This window comes from Poecilia reticulata, chromosome 18 (genome assembly GCF_904066995.2).
Source record: "Poecilia reticulata chromosome 18, P_reticulata-male-v2, whole genome shotgun sequence".
NCBI classification, from domain to species: Eukaryota; Metazoa; Chordata; class Actinopteri; order Cyprinodontiformes; family Poeciliidae; genus Poecilia; species Poecilia reticulata.
The window spans coordinates 6,862,281-6,884,253 of NC_088847.1; the positions used below are offsets into that span (position 1 = coordinate 6,862,281).

Genomic DNA, 21,973 nt, shown 5'->3' on the forward strand with positions numbered 1-21,973 from the left:
AAACCAGAGTACCCGGAGAAAACCCACACATGCACAGGGAGAACATGCAAACTCCATGCAGAAAGACCGGGGTCGGGAATCAAACCGAATGTAATTTCATTCAAAACACCAAGAGTCTTAAATTGTGAAGTTTGCTACATTATATGTCATTGGGAAACGGTTGAATTATAGTTTAACTAAATGTTTGCTCTTAAATAAAAATTAATCATCTGACAACTCAAAATATAGAAACTTTGAACACAAAGATAATATCTTTACTTATAGTTGCCAATTACACTGTATTGTTTGTTCTGTGTTGAGCTCAGTGTTAACATAATTTAAATAACCACAGTAAAGCTTCAGCTTCATGTAAGAGAGTTTTACAAATGATATTTTTATTGCATTAAAAATTTTTTACGAAGTCTTTCACCAACTCATGCTTTATTAACACCCTTTAATAATAAAAATAAAACAAAACATGCAGTGTGTGTGCAGGCGGCTGAACAAGCAACCTGTGTTTGTGGTGGCAAATAAAGGAAAAAGTGTCAAAACAGGAAATGTAGGCTAGAGACATTAATAGTTTCCTCAAAAGAAGAAACCATGAGGGCGGTTGTTCTGTGATGACGACCCTCGACTATTTTTCACTCATTCTAGTTTCAGCTTTTCTCTTGTGACAAACATCTGAATTTCTGGAGCTCACAGGAGCAGAAACATTTTATTTCTGGATTTAAAGATGGACCACACATTGCTCTGTGTGCTGTGCGTACTGTGTAAGTACATTACATTTTCTGTTTGAAACGTGTCGGTAAAATCATCTTTAAATGTTTGGACGTTTATCGCCGTGGTCAACAGAGAAGAGAAACGTTGAATGTTGGTTGGTTGCTTAGTTTGCTGCAGATTATTTCAACAGATACAATTTGTATTTAATACCTTCACACTATGGGCCTACTCAAAAACTCCTTTATGATAAGAACCTGTACAGACTTTTAGATTTTCAGCATATTCAACATGTATAGAAAGTCATTAGTCTTTTAATAATCAGTTTTTTGACTGGAAGAAGGATTTTTCTAGGTTTTACATAACTTGCTTTTGCAAAAAGAGAAAAACAACAATAAACCATCTAAAATCACCTACTATCATTGCTCAGTCTTCACTCAGATGTAAAATGTTTATCATTTTAAATAACGTATATTTTTAATGAGTCTGATTCCACTGCCATGTTGGCTGCAAGTTGACGTGAGGAAATGAGAACAAACTGATGACGATATTTTTGACATCTTAGTCAGAGGAGCTGTAATCTGAATGTTCATCTATAACTTGTAGCTCTGAAACTTTGTCTCCCAAATTAGTTTCTGCTTCCTCACCTCTTGCACAATAAACCTTATTGTCAGAACCTTCGTCACTGAAACATGGCAGCTTAGATTCCTCTAAGCTGGAGGAGATTGGGTTTTACTGATATTGATGCTGTGAAGGTCATTATTATTAATAAATATTATGAATCCATTAAAACACAAAGATCATATAAACATCAAACAGAGTCTTAACACCACAAAAAAAATAAATATCAACACATGTAATGTAGTAAACTAACATAGTTGGTGTGTGTGTGTGTGTGTGTGTGCGTGTGTGTGTGTGTGGGGGGGGGGGGTGCGTGCACATGTGTGTGTGTGTGCGTGTGTGCGTGTGTGTGTGTGTGTGTGTGTTTAACTCAGTAACTGATTACTCTAGAGCAGTTTTATTCTTCCACTGACTGACTGTTTGATTCATTCAAAGACCAGCAGGTCTTCATCTCTGTGGCAGAAGCACAATCACATTCCTTAAATGCTCCGTTTCACCCACACTGCTGGACCTGAAATACATTTAACAACATAAGGTTTTAATTTGGGCTGAAACTCCAGAAGTATGCAATACATTTTAATAGTAAATGTGGCATGTTTCTTTACAGTGATTTTTTTTTTATGTTTGCTTCACATCTAACAAAATTTCAATCTGTGTTTTAGTTCTCAGTTTTTTCCTCTGCTGTGGAAACCCTCCAGGTAAAAGAACATTCTTCTTTTTTTTCTCTTTACTGTAAACTAGAGCTTGGCTAAATTTGCATTTTGATTCAGTTACGCATTTGTCTTGTGATTTTGCATCTTCATGTTACAGGAGAATCTCTTTTTAGCAGGATCACCCACTTACATGTAACATTTACTAATATAATGGAGTTAGAAATGAGTGTCAAACAAGATTTTTCCGTTTGGAGAAAAAAAGTAGTTAGTTTCAAAGTTAGCTTCAAATCTGTAGTGTTTTGCCCCCTGATGTTTTGGATTGAGCCTCAGAATAACTGCCTACTATTATAAATGTGTGTTAAAGTAAATCCTGGTTTTTGTTTAATTAATTTAAACCCTGTTGTTAGGCAATTTATTGTACAGATTGACATTAACATTAAGTGTAAGAAAAAGGTACATATTAGTCATATTTAGCTCCCCCTTCAGGTGCTGATGAATGTAAGCAAATACAAACATTTCTGTGTTTCATTATATTCTGTCATTTTGTACAGTTCATAGGAGATCTGGAGGTGAGAATCTGCTGTCAGCAGCACCAAAGTCAGTCCTGACTGTGTCTCTATCATGGCTGAATCCTGGAGCCTCAGTAAATCTGAGCTGTGAGGTTAAACCTTCATCTGCAGGATGGAGGTTCTACTGGTATAAAGCTGTTCCTGATTTATCCAAGAACAACTACAGATATGAGCTGCTGCCTCGTAGCAACAATGAGACTGTGGAGAACTTCTTCGTTGTTCATGGACAGAAACAAACAGCAGGATTTGCATGTAGAGCTAAAGGAGGAAACCCAGAGGATTTGACTGATTACAGTGAACCAAAGTTTGTCTGGTCTGCAGGTCAGTGTGTTTCTATTTAATAAACTATGACTGTCATTTAAAGATATTTTTATTTTGACTGAAAATATAGTTTATGTTGAAAGTAATGAGAAGGGGAGGAGAAAAACATTGGAATTGAAAAAAAATAAGTTTAATTAATAAAAATAAAGTCTACAAAGTAACCTCAGAAAGGAAAACAGAGATCTTGTAAAACAAAAAATAGATTCTATTTTAAGTTCTTTCTCTTGTTTCCTTTTGGCCTTTTTTCTTTCTCGTATTTCAGATCCTCATCCAGCAGCGTCTCTCACAGTGAGTCCTGGCAGAGAGAAACTTTTCACTGATGAGAAAATCCAACTAAACTGTTCAGGAAGCTCTGATGACTGGAGAATCTGGAGGTTTAAAGAATCAAACTCCAAGCCAGAAGTATCAGTCTGCTCCTTCTGGGGAACAATGACTGGATCCTCATGTACCTTCATCAGTCCCCAGTACCACAGAGCAGTGTACTGGTGTGAGTCTGGATCAGGAGAGTTCAGCAATGCAGTCAACATCACTTTTCAAAGTATGTTATTATGCATGGTTTATCATTCACCCTAACAACTTTACAATGTCATAGAAATCCACTGCTCTGTGTTTCAAATAACCATAAAATGATTTTGAGTTATCAATATTTAAATATATATTTTCTTCTTCTGTGGTTTGTGTAACCTAAAATTGGGTTTTCTGAAAAGCTCCTTTCTCATTTATGTTACATCTATTTGGCTGTAGAAACTTGTTTTTCAAAAAAATCTAAATTAATCTCAATTTAATCAAGGAATTCTGCTTTTTTAAACATACAGTAGCTACTTTTGAGATTACAAACACCAAACTGGGTAGACCTCTGTAGAATTAGGTCAATCACCTTGACGTGGGTGAATATTGATGCAATCACCTAAATTATGTTAAATATTTGATGAAGTTGGCATTAACTAGTAGAGATCAGATAAAACTTTGATAGATCCATCCATCCATCCATTTTCTTTCACCCTTGTCCCTCAGTGGGGTCGGGAGGGTTGCTGGTGCCCATCTCCAGCTAACGTTCCGGGCGAGAGGCAGGGTACACCCTGGACAGGTCGCCAGTCGCAGGGCAACACAGAGACACACAGGACAAACAACCACACACACACACTCACACCTAGGGACAATTTAGAGAGGCTAATTAACCTGACAGTCATGTTTTTGGACTGTGGGAGGAAACCGGAGTACCCGGAGAAAACCCACACATGTACAGGGAACTTTGATAGAGACCAGGTAAAACATTATAGTTTCTGTAAAAAGAACTAAAAGTTAAATTTTGTTAATCACCACTGACTTGTAAAATCAATTTAAAAAAAAGTTCCTATAGTGTAGTTTATGTCGATCAAAAAAAAAAAAAATCTGATGTTTCAGCAGCTGATTTCTGACTGAAGCTTCATTTTCTCTGACTGGTTTCCAGATGAAGATCTTCTCCTGGTGAGCCCCGTCCATCCTGTGACTGAAGGAGCTTCTGTTACTCTGAGCTGCAGACGGAGAGGAGAAAACAAACTTTCTGATGTGATTTTCTATCATAATGACAAACTGATCCAAAATGACAGCAGAGGAGAGCTGAAGATCTCTGCAGTGTCTCAGTCACATGAAGGTTTCTACAAGTGTGAACATTCAGGAGAAGTTTCACCTCAGAGCTGGATGGAAGTTAAAGGTGAGCAGAGATTAAAGTTGTCTGTGCTTTAGACAATGAGAATATTAACATGTTTACGTAAAGACTCATTTTTAATATTCTCTATTTTACAGCTGTTTCAAGACATGGCAGCTCTTCATTTCCTGTGCTGTTGGTTGTTGGACCGGCTTGTGCTCTCGTCCTCATTGTTCTCCTGCTGCTTCTCTGTCACTTCGTAAAGCGCAAAGGTGAGATTTTCATCTCCTTCTGAAATATAGTTTATGTTGCTTCATAAATCACATTTAGGCCACCGGCTAACAATCTTAAGGTGGAAAACAGAATAAAAATGCTTTGAACATTTAATCATGTGTGGAATACATAATGTAAATAATACATTATGTTTGAGATGTACATTACTGCAAAGTAATATTATAATATTGCAAAATTATTAGAATTGTACAGTTTAAGTTTTTATTTAGTTTTGTTTTTTGTCAAAGTAAGCTTTGTTTAGATTTTTGTGACAAGATGATGAAAGAAAAAAGGAAGCCACAATCTACAAACCCTGACTGTGTATCTCATTCAGATCAATTAGGTGGTAAATGATGAGCTAAACTCTAATAAAACCAACTTTTTTGTTTAAGTTTCAACTTCATTTAATTACAATTAAAACAAGTCGGTCTACAAGGAGATAATTTGTATTTTGTGTTATTTTTTAACTTTAGGTGCGTCTGACTTGCATGACTCAGTGAGACCCTCTGAAGACCCTGTAGATGGTGACGTTTACCTGCTGAAACACTGTAACGTCCAACATAAAGCTGAAAACAGGCCAATTCCAAATGACTGAAATGAGATCTTGATGTGTTTCAGATGCAAACGGCGACCAGCACATCACCTACTCTCTCCTTGAATTTAAAAACTCTGGAAACAAGAGTGAGTTCCTCTAAAATTCTGTGCTTCAAGATGTTTTTCAGAAAAGCAGCTTCTTGAGAAGCATTTTTTCTTTTTTATCAAGTTGCCATTGTACACCAGAAGAGGGCGCTGTTTATTCTAATGTGGGAGCAGGAGCTGCAGGTTCAGTCAGCAGAAACAGTATCCATCCATCCATCCATTTTCTTACACCCTTGTCCCTCAGTGGGGTCGGGAGGATTGCTGGTGCCCATCTCCAGCTAGTGTACCGGGCGAGAGGAGGGGTCACCCTGGACAGGTCGCCAGTCTGTCACAGGGCAACACAGGACAAACAACCATGCACACACACACACACTCATACCTAGGGGCAATTAGGAGAGGCCAATTAACCTGACAGTCATGTTTTTGAACTGTGGGAGGAAACCGGAGTATCCGGAGAAAACCCACGCATGCACAGGGAGAACATGCAAACTTCATGCAGAAAGACCAGGGCCGGGAATCAAACCCAGAACCTTCTTGCTGCAAGGCAACAGCTCTACCAACTGCGCCACTGTGCAGCCCTTAGAAACAGTAACCATTGGACGTCATTTGGTTAGAACTTGTCAGAACTTTTTTTACATATATATCTAAAGCTTTCAATAGTTGTGTGTGTAGACTACAGGTTCAGTCACTCAGATTCAACATCTTTCATTTACTTTGTCCTAGTTTGAGCTTTAATATGCTTCTGTTTATCAGTTTTAACCAATCAGAATCCCACATGGCTTTACGGACTCACAACACCCAGAACATTTGACACAAACCAAACACTTGTTGACGATAGGAATGTTTGCTTTGGCACTTTAAGTTGAATTTTTGTTGACTATTTCAAGGACAAAATTTCACTTGAAAAGCTATTACAAAACAACCTCTTTATTGTCGAAGTAAAAATGGATTCTTACAAAAAATAATTACAATTAAATTTTTTTTTAACTTTACATGATAGCTTAAGTATTCGCTCCCTTCATGGTTCAGAGCTATTTCACTTTTGTCCTAGTCCATGTAACCGTCTCACCTGATTCCTCTCTGCATCTACAGGAAGCTCCAGTCCAGCAGCAGCCAATGCAGCCGTTTATTCTGAAGTGAAATCGACCTCTGGATACTGATGAGGCTGTTAAGGTTGAATGTCGGCGGGGTTTAATATAAGATAGTTTCAATAGCCAATTCATATTAACAAGATATATACTCATATGTATTCAACTGAGAAATAGTTCAGAAATTAAAGTATTTAATTCAATACTGGGTCAAGTCAACTATGATATTCCAAAGAACTATAATATTCCAGAGTTAATCAAAATGTCATTTCCTCCATGGCTGTATGCAAAGATGTGCCTGCTTTTAAGATGAAATCCAAAAATAAATTCATGTTCCACAAAATGAAAGTGGTGTAAGTTGAATTTACTTAACTACACTATGTGGTTGTTGTTGACATCTTTGTTTAGTAAGATAAAATTACTACTGGTATAGCAATTAAAATGACATAAGTGAAGCAAAATTCAGTGATTCCCACACTAATTTCAGTCAGTTTTGTAGGAGGTGCAAAGTATTTTATTTATTTTTATTAAATACAGCCAAGTTCCATTTACATACTGAACATAACACAATTTTGCGGAAATTGTTGACATGACTATAGAAAAATCAAACGTTATTTTTTGAGCGTATTGAAAGGTATTATGATCATTACTGAAGGCCAAGAGGTACGACTGACTTGTTTGCTTTTTCTCAACAGGCTGGCAGCAGATGGTAATTCCCTTTAAGGAAACATTCTTCCAGTAACTTTTAAATTAAACGACAAATTTCTTGTTTGTTGGATCTGATGATTCAGGAACTGGCTTGTCAGTTTGCTTGTAAACCAAAAGCAGGGGAAAAAAAGCTGCTTTCCCCCCCCCCTCTGTCACATTTTCTTGCTCTAGGATTATATTGTGTGTGTTTGCAGTTTTTTTTCATGCACCGCTTTTGCAACAAATCAAAATGTCCCATGGCTGGCAACATTTTGATGTCTACTAATAAAAAAATTTTTTTTAAAACTTTGCACATAGTGAAATGAGTCATCATTTAAAATAACATAAATAAAACAGCACACAAATCAACTTTTGTCCCTTGTGGCATCAGCTTGGCTACAAAGTAACACCAACCCATCTACATCTCACTCCTCTCCTACATTTGTTTCCAGTTTTCCTTCTGATCAAAAACTGATCGAGACAAAATTCAGACCACATTCAGAATTCATGATTTCACAAAAAAAAATCCTCCATTTGTGCATTTAATTTAAAGCTCCACACCATGTGGTCATTTTCACGTTACCTGTTTGGTTCACACGATGCTGCGGTGTGAGCAAATGAAGCAACACGGAGCAACATTTTAAGCAAACAGGGCAAACTGTCACTGACTCTGTCCTCCTGTTTGTCTTTCAGACACGAGGACAGACATTAGTAACACTGTGTCTCTGAGTTTTCCTCTCCGTATCTGTCCTCCTGTCCGTGTAAAATGTAATTAAATGACGGTCAGGTTACTGTAAAGGTTGCGTTAACCTGACTGGCAGCCCTGCTGCCCGTAATTTACTGTAAATGTTAAAACATTTTTGTTACAGTGTATAGTGCAGTTTCAGCGTTCCTCTTGCGATAAAGGAGTGTATATCTGGAGGACTCGGAGGAGCTGCAACGCTTTCTGTCTGGATTTAAGGATGGGCCGCACGTTGCTCTGTGTGCTGGGTGTAGTATGTGAGTAAATCCCCTTTTTCTCTTTGGGTCACGTTAGTCAGATTATATGTGAGAAGAAAAGACGGTTTGTGCTTTAATCACAGGAACCGTCAGAGAATGTCTTTTCTTTGAGGCCGGTTGGTTGTTAAGTTTGCTGCAGACTGTGTTAACTCTTGCAAACAGTTTGTATTTAGCTTAATTATAGGCCAAGGATTCCTTCATGATAAGTATCTAGACAGAGTTTTAGTCTTCGGATGTATTTTACATGGATAGAAAGCTTATTACTGTTATTATTATTCAGTGTTTAGGAGCACAGATTGAAAGACTTTTTAAAAATCTATAACAAAAATAAAACTACCCAGTTTTCCATCCATCCATCCATCCATCCATCCATCCATCCATCCATCCATCCATCCATCCATCCATCCATCCATCCATCCATCCATCCATCCATCCATCCATCCATCCATCCATCCATCCATCCATCCATCCATCCATCCATCCATCCATCCATCCATCCATCCAAAAGCAAATATTTCTTCATATTTGTCCTTGAATTAGGTTTTATTTTCCTCAATCTGAATTTTCCTCTAGAAGGTATGACTCTGACATATCGTCTTCCAAACTGGTTTCTGTTTCCTCACCTCAAAAGATCCTCTTGCACAACAAACCTTGATGCCAGAACCGTCGCCACAGAAACATGGCTGCTCAGATACTTTTATAATCTTATAAGGGAAATGTAGGAGACTGAGTATTGCAGATCTCTCGTCTTTTTGAAGTTCCAACCATCTGTAAATATACATAATGAAACCCAGAGGTCGTACAGAGGTCAACCAGGGCCTTAACACAGAAAGATCCTGCAATGTATTAAAATACATTGGTTTGTGTGTGTGTGTTTGACAGGAAATGATAACTAGTGCAGTTTTATTCTTTGACATACTTCATTGAACAGTCAAAGATTACCAGCTCTGTCTGTAGTTAGAACTCAGATTCATTAAATGCTCTCTTTGATCCACATTACTGGATATTAAATCCATAGTAAAACACAAAGATTACATTTGAGCAGTAACTCCAGACGTATTTCAAAAAAAAGAAAAATCATCAGTAAATGTATGTATTTCTGCAGTGATTTATTTAATAGTTTGACATCTAACAAAATTTCAATCTTTGCTTTAGTTCTCGGTGTACTCCTCTGCCGTGGAGACCAGACAGGTAATGAAACATTTTTTTTTACTTTAATATCTTCATTTTGTTTTGCCTCAACCGTTTCGGATGTGGACTTGCTGGTTTGTTTCGGGCAAAAGCCCTGACCTGAATTCCAGTGAGATGCTGTGGCATGACCTTAGAAAGGCGGTTCATGCTCAAAAACCTTCCAGAGTAGCCGGAACGAGTGACCAAAATTCCTCCACACGCTCCATACGACTCACCGAAGGTTATTGCAAACACCTGTTAGCAGATGCTGCTGCTTAGGGTGGCCCGACTAGATAGAAGGTTTAGGGGGCAATCATCTTTTTCACAAAGGATCATGTGGGTTTGAGGTTTACTTGTGTTGTCATTGACTAATATTTAGCTTGGTTAGATGTTCTGAAACACTCAAAAACTAGAAATTGAACACCAGGCAGCTGGTCGAGAAGGCTCATCAGCTGCATTCCTTCTCCTGAGGAGAAGCATAAAGTTTGGCATGTCGGCTGAGATCAGCAGGAGTTTCTACAGCTGAGTTGTTCGGGCCGTCCCGACCAGCTGTACTGGAGCGTAAACGCCTGAAGAGAGCGGTGAAGACAAACAGGAATATACTCAGAGCATTTACAAAGTCCTCAGTAGAGCTGCCGCCATTACTAGAAACCCCACCATTCCCCAAAACTAACTGACTGACACTTTTTCCCGTTAGGAAGGTCTAGACGAATTCTAAGAAAGCCGAGTCTTGTTTTGTTTTTTTGCTCATTCTGTAGATGTTTTTGTCTTCTAAGTACTCACAATGTTACTCAAATCTAACAGTTGGGAAAAACCTAAACTATTTCTCTGTCCAGCTAAAACAAAGCCTATCATGACTGTGTCTCCATCATGGCTGAGTCCTGGAGCCTCAGTGACGCTGAGCTGTGAGGTTAAACCTTCATCTGCAGGATGGAGGTTCTACTGGTACAAAGCTGTTCCTGAAATCTACAAGAACAAATACAGATACCAGCTGGTGCCCGGCAGCCACGACGGGACCAAAAACGACTACTACAAAATTAATGGCCAGAAACACACAGAAGGATACGTATGCAGAGCTGGACGAGGAAACCCGGAGGTTTTCACTCAGTATAGCGAACCAAAGTTTGTCTGGTCAACAGGTCAGTGTTTTTTTTCATTCATCATTTCCTTGGTGAACTTTAATGTCTGTGATCATTTTTGTCACAGAGACAAATGTTTTGACAGAATGTGTTGTTTCATTAATGTTAAAGGTAACAAAAATGAACAAAAAATATACAAAGTATAACTTGTATATAAAACAAAAGACAGATTGGAAGGGGTGGAGAAATTGGGAAGATATTTGAATTACATCTTTAGTGATAGTTTTACCAAACTCGACTTATCAGCTGGGGTTGCTGAAGTGAAGCTGATAACACAGCGCTGCAACTATTGAAATCTGGGAATCCTTCGAAACAACATAAAATGTTGATTTTTCTCTTGATATAAAACCCTTTATCATAAATGTAAAATGTCCGCCTGGATATTTTTTGCTTATTTTAATTGTACATGGTTCTTTAAATGTCCTGTGAGTAAATATATTTGCCCATTTATCCATTGCAATGGAACTTTCAATATCTAGTAAGTTTTTTTTTTTTTTTTTTTTACAATTTACCGTCTATTAAAAGAGGTAAATTTCACACCTTGCTACGGCGGGGGAGAAGTTACCGTAATAACCCAACATTGACTGGAAAGCGCAAGGTCTCCCCTTTCAGAAACCGTTGGAATTTTTCAGATAGCGCAAAGTGTCGCGGAATTACGGTACTGCAAATGCGACTGCATCTCTGGCGCTCCGCTTAAGACTTACAGGGTTAATTTGGTGTCTCTGTCCTTTTGTGTTTCAGTTTCTGACTCAGCAGCGTCTCTCACAATGAGTCCGAAGAAAATAAAGTACTACACCGTCGATGAAATCCGACTGACGTGTAGCGGACCCTCTACTTTCTGGAAAGTGAGGCGGTTCAGACAGTACTACCCGTCAGACGTGTCGGACTGCTCCGAATGGGGGAAAATGATGGGACCCACGTGCACCTTCAGGAGTCGCTGGTACCAGAAAGCTGTGTTCTGGTGCGAGTCCGATTCCGGAAAGTTCAGCAACGCACTCAACATCACTTTACTGGGTAGGTTTACGAACCTTATTTTTGCTTTATGCCATGTTCACCATGTCAATTAATGAGGTTGTACTTTTCGTCCTTAATTCAGTTTTAACTTGAAGACGTTCATAGTTGTCAGTTTTTGATAGCAACGCACAGCTAATGTGTTTATCTTAAAGCAGGTTATACGTTTCAATAAAAAAAAAACTTAATCTTGTCTTTTAAATGCTCATATTGTTTTCCACATACAATTTGGAAACGTTTACGACGGTCAAACACCTGAGTGAAGTTGGCCTTCCCGCCTTCTTCAAATCGGACAAAATTGGTGTCAAACGTTTGTGCAGCAAAAAATTTTCGTTTGTGCATCTGTCATTTTAAAGATATTCAGAAATATTTCCAGAGGTCTTGAAAGGTCATCCAGCCCTCCCAACGTTCTTCAAATCATCCAAAATTGGTATCAATCAACTCGTCTACGTTTGTGCTGGTTTGTGCAGCAAAGTTTCCTTTGTGCTACTTTGGCTTTGAAGATATTAATGGAAGCTTAAAGGTCAAAAAGTCACCCCTCAGACTTTTGTGAAATCAAAATGGCCTTTGAAGCTGCACAAACCAGCAGGCATAGTCAAGTTGATTGACGCCAATGTTGTCAGGTCTTTCAAACACATGCAATGTTACGCAGATCTAACAAGGGATGTCTCATGTCTTTATTAGAAAAAAACAACAACAAAAACCGAAACTATTTCTATCCAACAGCGCCAATGGCGGTCCTGACTGTGTCTCCATCATGGCTGAGTCCCGAAGCCTCAGTAACTCTGAGCTGTCAGGTGGAACCTCCGTCGACATTATGGAGGTTCTACTGGTATAAAGCCATTCCCGACCAGTCGAAGTACAGCTACAGATACGAGCCACTGCAGGGTACTCAGAAGGGGACTGCAAAGAACTCGTATGTCACTCGGGGGCAGAAGCAAACAGAAGGATACTCATGCAGAGCTGGAAGAGGAAACCCGGAGATCTTCACTGATTACAGTAAAATCACACTGAGCTGGTCCGCAGGTCAGTGTGATTCTAATGTGTGTGATTATTTCTTTCATGAAAACAAATTGTCAATTTATGATACAGGTAGACAAAAGAAACAAAGTATTTGGTTTCTTATACTAAAATAAAGAACTGATTGGACAGGATGTAGAAATGGTGAAGCTAATAGTAACTTGTTATAAATTCATCAAACCAATTAACCCTTTCATGCATAGAGGTTACTACAGTCTACAGCTGTCTAAAATACATTTTCTTGTTTATTTTCTTTTTTTTATAAATACGCACGGACAAATGAAGTGGACACTAGTGCATCATACAATACACTATCATCTACTGGCTATTCACCCAAAGAGCAAGAACGTTTTTGTTAAATCCAATATGGCCGACAGATAAAAAAGCAACTCAGGATATCCACAGTGTTTCTTCTGTACATGACTCTTGCAGGTAAAAAAAAAAATATATATATATATATATATATATATATATATATATATATATATATATATATATATATATACATACACATATTATATTGTGGCATCAAGTAACCCTTAAAGAACAATACTACTGATGTATTTTCCAAATAACAACTGAACACCTAGAAAAAAATTCTAGAATTTTTTTTCCCACCTTCTTTTTGCTTTAAGAAAATCAAAAACACTTTGGAAAAAAAAAATCCTGACATAAAGGATCGTAATTCATGCATGAAAGGGTTTATTAGGTTAAATTCACTGGGTTGATAATACATTGTTGCACTTGAGGGGGAAAAAGAAAATCAGTGAAGTTCCTGCCATCTCATACCTCCTTGATTTCCTTTCGTGTCTCTGCTTTTCTCGTATTGCAGGCTCTCATCCGACAGCTTCTCTCACGGTGAGTCCTACCAGAGAGAAACTTTTCACGGGCGACAAAATCCAGCTGAAATGCAGCGGGAGCTCTGGCGTCTGGAGGGTGAGGAGGTTCAGGCAGTCGTCCTACAACTCAGACATTTCCGACTGCTTCAGCTGGGGGACCATGTCCGGCTCCTCGTGCACCTTCAGCAGCCGCTGGCAGCTAACCGCCGTGTACTGGTGCGAGTCTGGATTGGGACAGCTGAGCAACGCGATCAACATCACCATACACGGTAAAACCACACGTTAAAGCCACAAACGCAAATGTTTCACTGGAATGTTATGTGAGAGACCAACACAAAGTGGTATACAGTTGTGAAGTGGAAAGAAAATGATGCATGATTCTAAACATTCTGAACATTTCACATTGCTACCATACTTTTGTTAGGTTTTGTTTCTATCCAGCTATGCACATGTAGTGACTGAAATTGGCCTGGTTTGATTTCCATGCCGTCACCACTTTTAGTGTTTCTTTCTTTACAAAAAAAAATAACATCCATGTTTCAATTGTAGTTTTGTGGGTTTTTTTCTTGTTATTATTTCTGTCAGCTCAGATGAAACAAACTATGAAACAAAGTCAACTATTTCTCTTCTCCAGCCACACCGAAGATTGCCCTGACTGTGTCTACACAATGGGCGAGTCCTGGAGCCTCAGTGACTCTGAGATGTGAGGTTAAGTCTTCGTTGCCAGGATGGAGGTTCTACTGGTATAAAGCTGTTCCTCAAATGTCCAACACCTACAAATATTACTTGCTGCCTGAGAAAACCCATGAGTCTCCACGGGACTCCTACGTCGTCCACGACTCGAAACGCACGACAGGATACGCATGTCGAGCTGGATGGGGAGTCCCACAGTATTTCACCAATTACAGCGAGCCAAAGATCGTCTGGTCTGCAGGTCTGTGTGATTCTATTGAATGACCTTACTGATGATTCCCTTTGAAAATGTCATGTCTACGTCTCATTTCAACTGGAAATGCTGCTTAACTTGTGGTAAAAGTTGTGAAAAGAAACAAAAAAAACATCAAGATAAAAAAAATATACAACATATGATTGGTAAAAACAAAAGTCTTGGACAAGTTGGAAAAATTCTGAAGATATTAGAATCACCTGCCTAAAAAAAAAAAATTCAAAGTAACTGGTTATCTTCATCAACTTCTTAAGATCGACCTGCTGATATCTGTGACATCCAGAAGGAGAAATCCTCCAAAATGACACAAAATGCGAATCGTGTCCCATTTTCAGTTGGCTTCCCCTCGGTTTATTTTACCTCTTTGTTTCTTGTTCTCCAGATTCTCACCCAGAAGCGTCTCTCACAGTGAGTCCTGACAGAGACATTTACACTGTCGATGAAGTCCAGCTGACATGCAGAGGGAGCTCTAGTTACTGGAAAGTGAGGCGGTTCAGACCGTACTACCAGTCAGACGTATCAGACTGCTCCGTCTGGGGGAAAATGACTAGATCCTCATGTACCTTCATCAGTAGCCAGTATCACAAAGCAGTGTACTGGTGTGAGTCTGGATCAGGAGAGTTGAGTAATGCAGTCAACATCACAGTAAACAGTAGGTTTGATTATATGATTTTCTTTTTTTTTTTCTTCTTCTTCTTCTTTCAAATTTTATGCCGTGTTGTCCAGGTCGATTACTGATAGTTGTCTATATTCAAAGTTTCATATCTGTTAGTTTGGCAACATTGCACAGCTTTTTAAAACAGAAGCGCTTGTGTTTCATTTCTTAGAAAGCCAAGTCTTTTCGTTTAAAACGTTTCTATTGATTGTTTTAGAGATGGTATTGTCTTCTAGATGCTACTCAAATCGAACGGAGAATGTCACATGTCTTTACTGTGGGTGGGGGGAAAAATACAAAAGACAACTAAACTATTCCTCTGTCCAGGTACACCGAAGCCAGTCCTGACTGTGTCTACATCATGGCCGAGTCCTGGAGCCTCAGTGACTCTGAGCTGTGAGGTCAAACCTTCATCTACAGGATGGAGGTTCTACTGGTATAAAGCTGTTCCTGATCTAAAACAGAACAACTACAGATACAAGCTGCTGTCTGACGGCGTCGACGGGACCGCACTGGGGTCCCACGTCGTCCATGGAGAGATGCACACGGTTGTGTACGCATGCAGGGCTCGAAGAGAAAAAGAACAGTACTTCACCGAGTACAGTGAACCAAATTTTGTCTGGTCCGCAGGTCAGTGTGCTTCTATTCAATAAACTTAATTTAGGAAACCGTGTTAGGAAACTCTGAGTAGAAGTAACTTACTCTGAATAAACGACCCAGCTCTGTGATACTCTGGGGTTAAGGTCCCAGAACAGGAGATATCGACAGGGTTATCACAACAATTTTAACAAAAATTAAATAAATAAAGCAATACCGTTTCTGTTGTCGATGTAGCGTGGGAGGGTCAAAGTCAATGCGTGAGTGCGATTTAGAAGAGAATTAGTTATATTCTTGAGAGTGTCCAAATAAAAGGAGGATTTTATTTGTATGAACAAAATATCAATATCTGCTTTACTTTTACCCGACATCAATAAGGAACACTTTATGAAATGAAAGAGCAATTCACTTACTTTCACTTATCCCGATTTCTAATAACAGGGCCCAGAAGGAAAACAAAACCCCTTCAATCTATCATAAAACGTAGAGGACGCATCATTTTTCATCGAAGTTCCTCTTGATTTCTTTTGGTCTCTGCGTTTCTTTTATCCCAGATCCCCACCAAGCAGCGTCTCTCACAGTGAGTCCTGCCAGAGACAAACTTTACATCGTTGACGACATCCAGCTGAAATGTACAGGAAACTCTGCTGACTGGAGAGTGAGGCGGTTTAGACAATCGTACTACAAGGCAGATTTATCTGACTGCTCCAGCTGGGGAAAAATGATCGGACCCTTGTGCACCTTCAGCAATCCCCTCTACCACAGAGCAGTGTACTGGTGTGAGTCTGGATCGGGAGAGTTCAGCAACGCAGTCAACATCTCTATGGAATGTAGGTTTATTTACATGATTTTTTGCTACCCTATTGTCCATTAAATATATTTAGCTTTCATCTTGAGTTCTGTTGGAGAAGTTCATAGCAGTCATTTTGAGAATATTGCACCACATTTAATGCCTTTATTTTAAGGAAGTTGTATCTATGTTTCAGTTTGAAGAAAGTTGAGTCTTTTTAAGCTGCTCATTTTATGAGGGTAATTTTTTTTTGTACAATTTTGAAATGCTGTTAGTATTATTCAGATCTAACAGAGAACTTCACACGTCCCGACTGTGAAGAAACTAAATTATTTCTTTTCTCCAGCTGCACTAATGCCCCATCTGACTGTGTCTCTATCATGGCTGAGTCCTGGAGCCTCAGTGACTCTAACCTGTGAGGTTAAACCTTCATCTGTGGGATTGAGGTTCTACTGGTACAAAGCTGTTCCTGATTTATCAAAGAATGGCTACAAATATGATCCACTGCCTGGCATTACCAGAGGGACCGTAGAAAACGTCTACGTCGTCTATGGACAGAAACACACAGCAGGATATGCATGCAGAGGTGGGAAAGGAAACCCGGAGTTTTTCACCGAGTACAGTAAGCCAAATATTGTCTGGTCTGCAGGTCAGTGTGATTCTACTGAACAAATTTCTTTATTATTGTCTTAATAACCCAATGTCTGTGATATTTCTTGTCATTAAAACAGTTAAAGAATTTTAACTGAAAGCGTTTAATATACGTTTAAGGTAGAAAAAAGAAACCTAAAAGCATCGGAACGGGAAAAGTCAAAGTATAATTGTTGGAGTCAAAAGAGTGATTTTAAGTGGTCAAGAAATAGTGAAAGATGTATAGGATTTCTTGTTTTGAAATAGATTCATCAAACTAGTTAATTAGCTTAATTGTTTTTTATACTCTCGGGTTTGAGAATACAGTGTTGCACCTCTAATTTTCCCAAAAAATGAAAATCAGAACATTTGGCTCAAACTTTCTCTCAACTTCTTTTTCGCCTCTGTGTTTCTCGTGCTCCAGCTTCCAATCCGGAAGCGTCTCTCATCATGAGTCCCAACAGAAATGAAATTTTCGCCGATGAGAAAATCCAACTGAGCTGCATAGGAAGGTCCCCTAACTGGAGGGTGAATAGGTTGATACAGTCATACTACCGGTCGGACTCGTCCAACTGCACCGTCTGGGGGAAAATGACCAGATCCTCGTGCACCTTCACGAGTTCCGACAACGACAAAGCAGTGTACTGGTGTGAGTCTGAATCGGGAAAGTTCAGCAATGCTATCAACATCACTTTAAAATGTAGGTTTCCTTGCATATTTTTTATTTTTCGAGGTTCTGTCGGTGAGTCAGAAATGCAGAGCGAGAGTCGAAGCCAAGGCTCTACGTGGCGCAATCGCCTCGTCTCCGATTTTGCAAAGACCAAACCAGACTTAACAAGCCAGGCTTAAGTAATTCAGGCAAAAGTGCGTCCACTGATTTCTTGGACAGACTGTGAGAGCGAATGGATAAATTGTGTACGCCTCTCTTCATGCCACACTGGTAGCTTCTTTTTTTGAGAAACCGAATCACAAATGCTCGATAAAGAAGCTGCTGCTACAGTAGTGACAGAATAACGGATTGACTGAATGCCTAAAATTTACATTTCCTAACATCACATTTGTACAATTCATGGCGTTACCTTTCATTTTCTCAAATGAAACACTTCAAACTTATAAATGAACAGAGGAAGTCAATATTATAACGTTATTTTTTGTTGTGGAAATGTATCGAGCCTAGACTCTATTTAAGAATGTTAGTGCTAAAATGTCACATGCGAAATACAGATAATAATAAAACTGATGATAAGCATCGTAATGTTAACACTAACTTGAATGCCAAGATGTGGTATTTTAATGTAGGTTGATATAAATGACCGGAACAGGCAGAAGAAAACAAAATCACTGACAAAACACGTTGGTTTCTGACCGCTGTAGATGAAAAGAGGAGGAACCAGAATTGACCAAACTTGGGGTGTTTCGCCAAACCAGGATAACAAATTAATCTGGGATTAAGCTCTCTGATTTATGTTATAATAATGATTTATATGTCTAAACTTTCTAAGCAAGTGTCAGGTTTGATTTTGAAGGATGAACCGATGCCTCTATGTCAAGTCTGACTTTATCTCCTACTGTGGGTCTCGGAGTCTTGCGTTTGTGAAACAGTCCTCTGGTTTTGCGTGAATCCGGTTTGAGTTCTTTCCGCATTGGAGTTTGCATATTGTCCCTGCGCATACACGATTTCTCTCCAGATACTCTAGCTTCTGGATCTAAAAGCATGACTGTTAGGTTAAGTGGTCTATTAAAAATTGATTAAAAGCGTGAACGATTGTTGGTCCCGTCTGTCTCTGTGATGCCCAGCAATGGACTGGAGATGCCTCTCGCCTGATGACCTCTGGAGATGAAGTTACTGTCAACTTGGACCTGTTAACCTGTTATTGTCTTTTAAATGCTAGTAATGTAGCTCAGATCTTGCAGAGGATGTTGCATCTCTTACTATTAAATAGACTAAACTATTTATTTTCTCCAGCTAATCCAAGGCCCCAGATGACTGTGTCTCCATCATGGCTGAATCCTGGAGCCTCAGTGACTCTGAGCTGTGAGGTTGAACCTCCATCAGCAGGATGGAGGTTCTACTGGTATAAAGCTGTTCCCGGTCTGTCTAGTGGCTACACGTATGATCTGCTGCCCGATAGCGTTAAGGGGACTGTGCAGGACTCCTATGTTGTTCACGGTCAGAAACGCACAGTGGGGTACGCATGTAGAGCTGGAATCGGAAACCCAGAGATCTTCACCAATCACAGTGAGCCAAAGATCGTCTGGTCAGCAGGTCAGTGTGTTTGAAAGAACCGATTTATCGTTCCCTTTGTTGACTTAATGTCTGCGATCATTTCTGTCACTAAAACAAATACTCCTTTTAACCGAAAAAATGCTGTTTGATGCATGATGAAAGTATAGAAATGGATCAAAGGAAACATGGGGATTAAAAAACGAAACGCAAAGTGTGACTAATAAAACCAAAGATTGGATAGTGTAGAGAAATTGTGAAGGTATTAGCATTGCTTTTCTAAATAATTTATCAAGCTAATTAATTATCTTATCAGTGTCTCAGGATGGAAAAATATGGAGTTGAACCTGTAGAATGACCTGCAGATGGAGAAGCCCTCAGAAATGATGTAAAAACAGAGAACATATGTCCATGTCTTTCTTGACTTTCTCTTGCAGATTCCCACCGAGCAGCGTCTCTCACAGTGAGTCCTGCCAGAGACAAACTTTACATTGTTGACGACATCCAGCTGAAATGTACAGGAATCTCTACTGACTGGAGAGTGAAGCGGGTTAGCCAATCATATGACCAGTCAGACGTATCAGACTGCTCCAGCTGGGGAACAATGACTGGATCCTCATGTACCTTCACTAACCCCCAGTACCACAGTGCAGTGTACTGGTGTGAGTCTGAATCCGGAGAGTACAGCAATGCAGTGAACATCACTTTAATCCGTAGGTTTATTTACGTTATTTTTTCCCCCTCCTGATTTTAAAGATTTGTCGTCCATATCAGTTTATGATATTCAGCTTTTGTCACACGGATAACATTGCACAACTTGTAATGCCTTTATTTTAAAGCAGTGACATCCATGTTTCAGTTCTAAGAGTCTAAGAACTCTTAATTATATAATATAATAATTATATATATATATATATATATATATATATAAATTGTGGATGCTGTCTTTCATTAGTAGCAATGTTACTCAGAACTAACAGACGATGTCACATGTTTTTACATGTAGCATGAACTATTTCTCTGTTCAGATCCACCACAGCCCACACTGTTTGTGTCTTCATCATGGCTGAGTCCTGGAGCCTCAGTGACTCTAAGATGTGAGGTTAAACCTTCATCTGTGGGATGGAGGTTCTACTGGTACAAAGCTGTTCCTGATCTATCGCAGAACTACAAATATGATCCACTGCCTGACATTACCGGAGGGACCGTAGAGAACGTCTACGTCGTCTATGGACAGAAACACACAGCAGGACTCTCATGCAGAGGTGGGAAAGGAAACCCGGCGATTTTCACCAAGTACAGTGAGCCAAGGTTTGTCTGGTCTGCAGGTCAGTGTGTTTCCATTTTATGAACTGATTTATCACTGCTTTTGTTAACTTGATTTCTGAGATAATTTCTTTCAGCTAAACAAATAGTCATTTTGGGTGAAAATGTGCAATTTTATGTCTGAGCTAGAGAAAGGAAACAGAAATATGACAACTAATAAAGTCAAAGTAGAATTAATGAAAACAAAAGAGTGATCCGACAGGGTGAAGAGATAGTGAAGATAATCCACTTGCTTTAAGATGGAGCTAATTAATTCGCTACATTTGTTAAAATTCTCAGGATTTCAAAAACAATTTAAACGCAGAATGTGAATCATTTTCATCAAACTTCCTCTTGATTTCTTTTGGTCTCTGCGTTTCTTTTATCCCAGTTTCCCACCCAGCAGCGTATCTCACAGTGAGTCCTGCCAGAGACAAACTTTACATCGTTGACGACATCCAGCTGAAATGTACAGGAAACTCTGCTGACTGGAGAGTGAGGCGGATTAGACAATCATACGACCCGTCAGATGTATCGGACTGCTCCAGCTGGGGAACAATGACTGAATCCTCGTGTACGTTCAGCAGTCCCCAGTACAATGTAGCTCTGTACTGGTGTGAGTCTGAATCAGGAGATTTCAGCAACGCAGTCAACATCACTGTGCACCGTAGGTTTATTTGCATTTCTCTTTCTTCTGATTGTCAATGTTTATGCCATTGTTTTCCGTGCTAATTATAAGTTTAGTTTTGTTCCGAGTTATATTTTTCATGTTTGTCAGAAGTGGAGGGTTGACGGTGGAAAATTTTGATGAAGGAAGTTTCTCCTTTTGTGTTGACACTTCAAAACATGTGTCAAACAAGCCAGGAGAATTATTATGAGGCACGTTTTAGAGGTGGGGTCAGATCCAAAGTATTGATAACACTGGTCAACAGCCAAAAACTTGCCTGTTTTTTTTTTTTTTTTTAGTCTTTTAGGGTAATTTTGATGTGCTGAATCCAAAAATCCCATTGGTTTTGCTCAATCAGGTCAACCTTTTGAACTAAAGCTACAGATCAGTTTGAGGTACTGATGAAAAAGTACTTGTTCCTAGACCTGTCGCGATAAACGATAAATCAATTAATCGCATGATAAATTAAACCTATCGACCTCATTAGGGGCATGCCATAGCAATGCATGGAGGCAGTACTGACTTGCGAAGCAAGTCAGTACTGCCTCCATGCATTGCATGGCAGGCACCTATTGTTCTACACCTAATAGAATGTCTCTTTATTTATTTTTCTTCCATTACCGTTAATGCGGCTCGTACCGCTGCGTGCCCACCCACAAAAGTGGTATCAAATCGTGCGGCTCGATGCCGAGAAGGGAGCTATTATTTTTATTGGGGATTGGAGTTAAAATGATTACATAAATTAATAAAAACGAAAAAATTTGAGATTTTGTGTCTCACAGAATCAGTAATCTTTCTCTATGAAAC

The 21,973-nt window shown here is 39.2% G+C and overlaps 1 protein-coding gene and 1 long non-coding RNA gene across 2 annotated transcripts in view; both read left to right on the forward strand.

The window, feature by feature from the left end:
* Positions 1-4,547: 4,547 nt before the first annotated feature.
* LOC145548837 (uncharacterized) lies at positions 4,548-7,456 on the forward strand. Its single transcript, XR_014084826.1, has 4 exons — positions 4,548-4,759; positions 5,234-5,284; positions 5,379-5,441; positions 6,492-7,456. It is a non-coding gene; the product is annotated as an uncharacterized LOC145548837 (long non-coding RNA).
* A 652-nt stretch (positions 7,457-8,108) lies between these two features.
* LOC103480292 (uncharacterized) overlaps positions 8,109-21,973 on the forward strand; it is a 30,142-nt gene continuing 16,277 nt past the window's right edge. The window contains exons 1-16 of the mRNA XM_081599854.1: positions 8,109-8,173; positions 9,329-9,364; positions 10,180-10,482; positions 11,224-11,496; positions 12,220-12,519; positions 13,346-13,621; positions 13,987-14,286; positions 14,681-14,950; positions 15,281-15,583; positions 16,105-16,380; positions 16,687-16,989; positions 17,395-17,670; positions 18,937-19,236; positions 19,632-19,907; positions 20,223-20,522; positions 20,891-21,166. Coding sequence (XP_081455980.1) covers positions 8,137-8,173; positions 9,329-9,364; positions 10,180-10,482; positions 11,224-11,496; positions 12,220-12,519; positions 13,346-13,621; positions 13,987-14,286; positions 14,681-14,950; positions 15,281-15,583; positions 16,105-16,380; positions 16,687-16,989; positions 17,395-17,670; positions 18,937-19,236; positions 19,632-19,907; positions 20,223-20,522; positions 20,891-21,166 — 4,105 coding nt within the window. The 5' untranslated portion in view covers positions 8,109-8,136. The remainder of the gene's footprint in view (positions 8,174-9,328; positions 9,365-10,179; positions 10,483-11,223; positions 11,497-12,219; positions 12,520-13,345; positions 13,622-13,986; positions 14,287-14,680; positions 14,951-15,280; positions 15,584-16,104; positions 16,381-16,686; positions 16,990-17,394; positions 17,671-18,936; positions 19,237-19,631; positions 19,908-20,222; positions 20,523-20,890; positions 21,167-21,973) is intronic.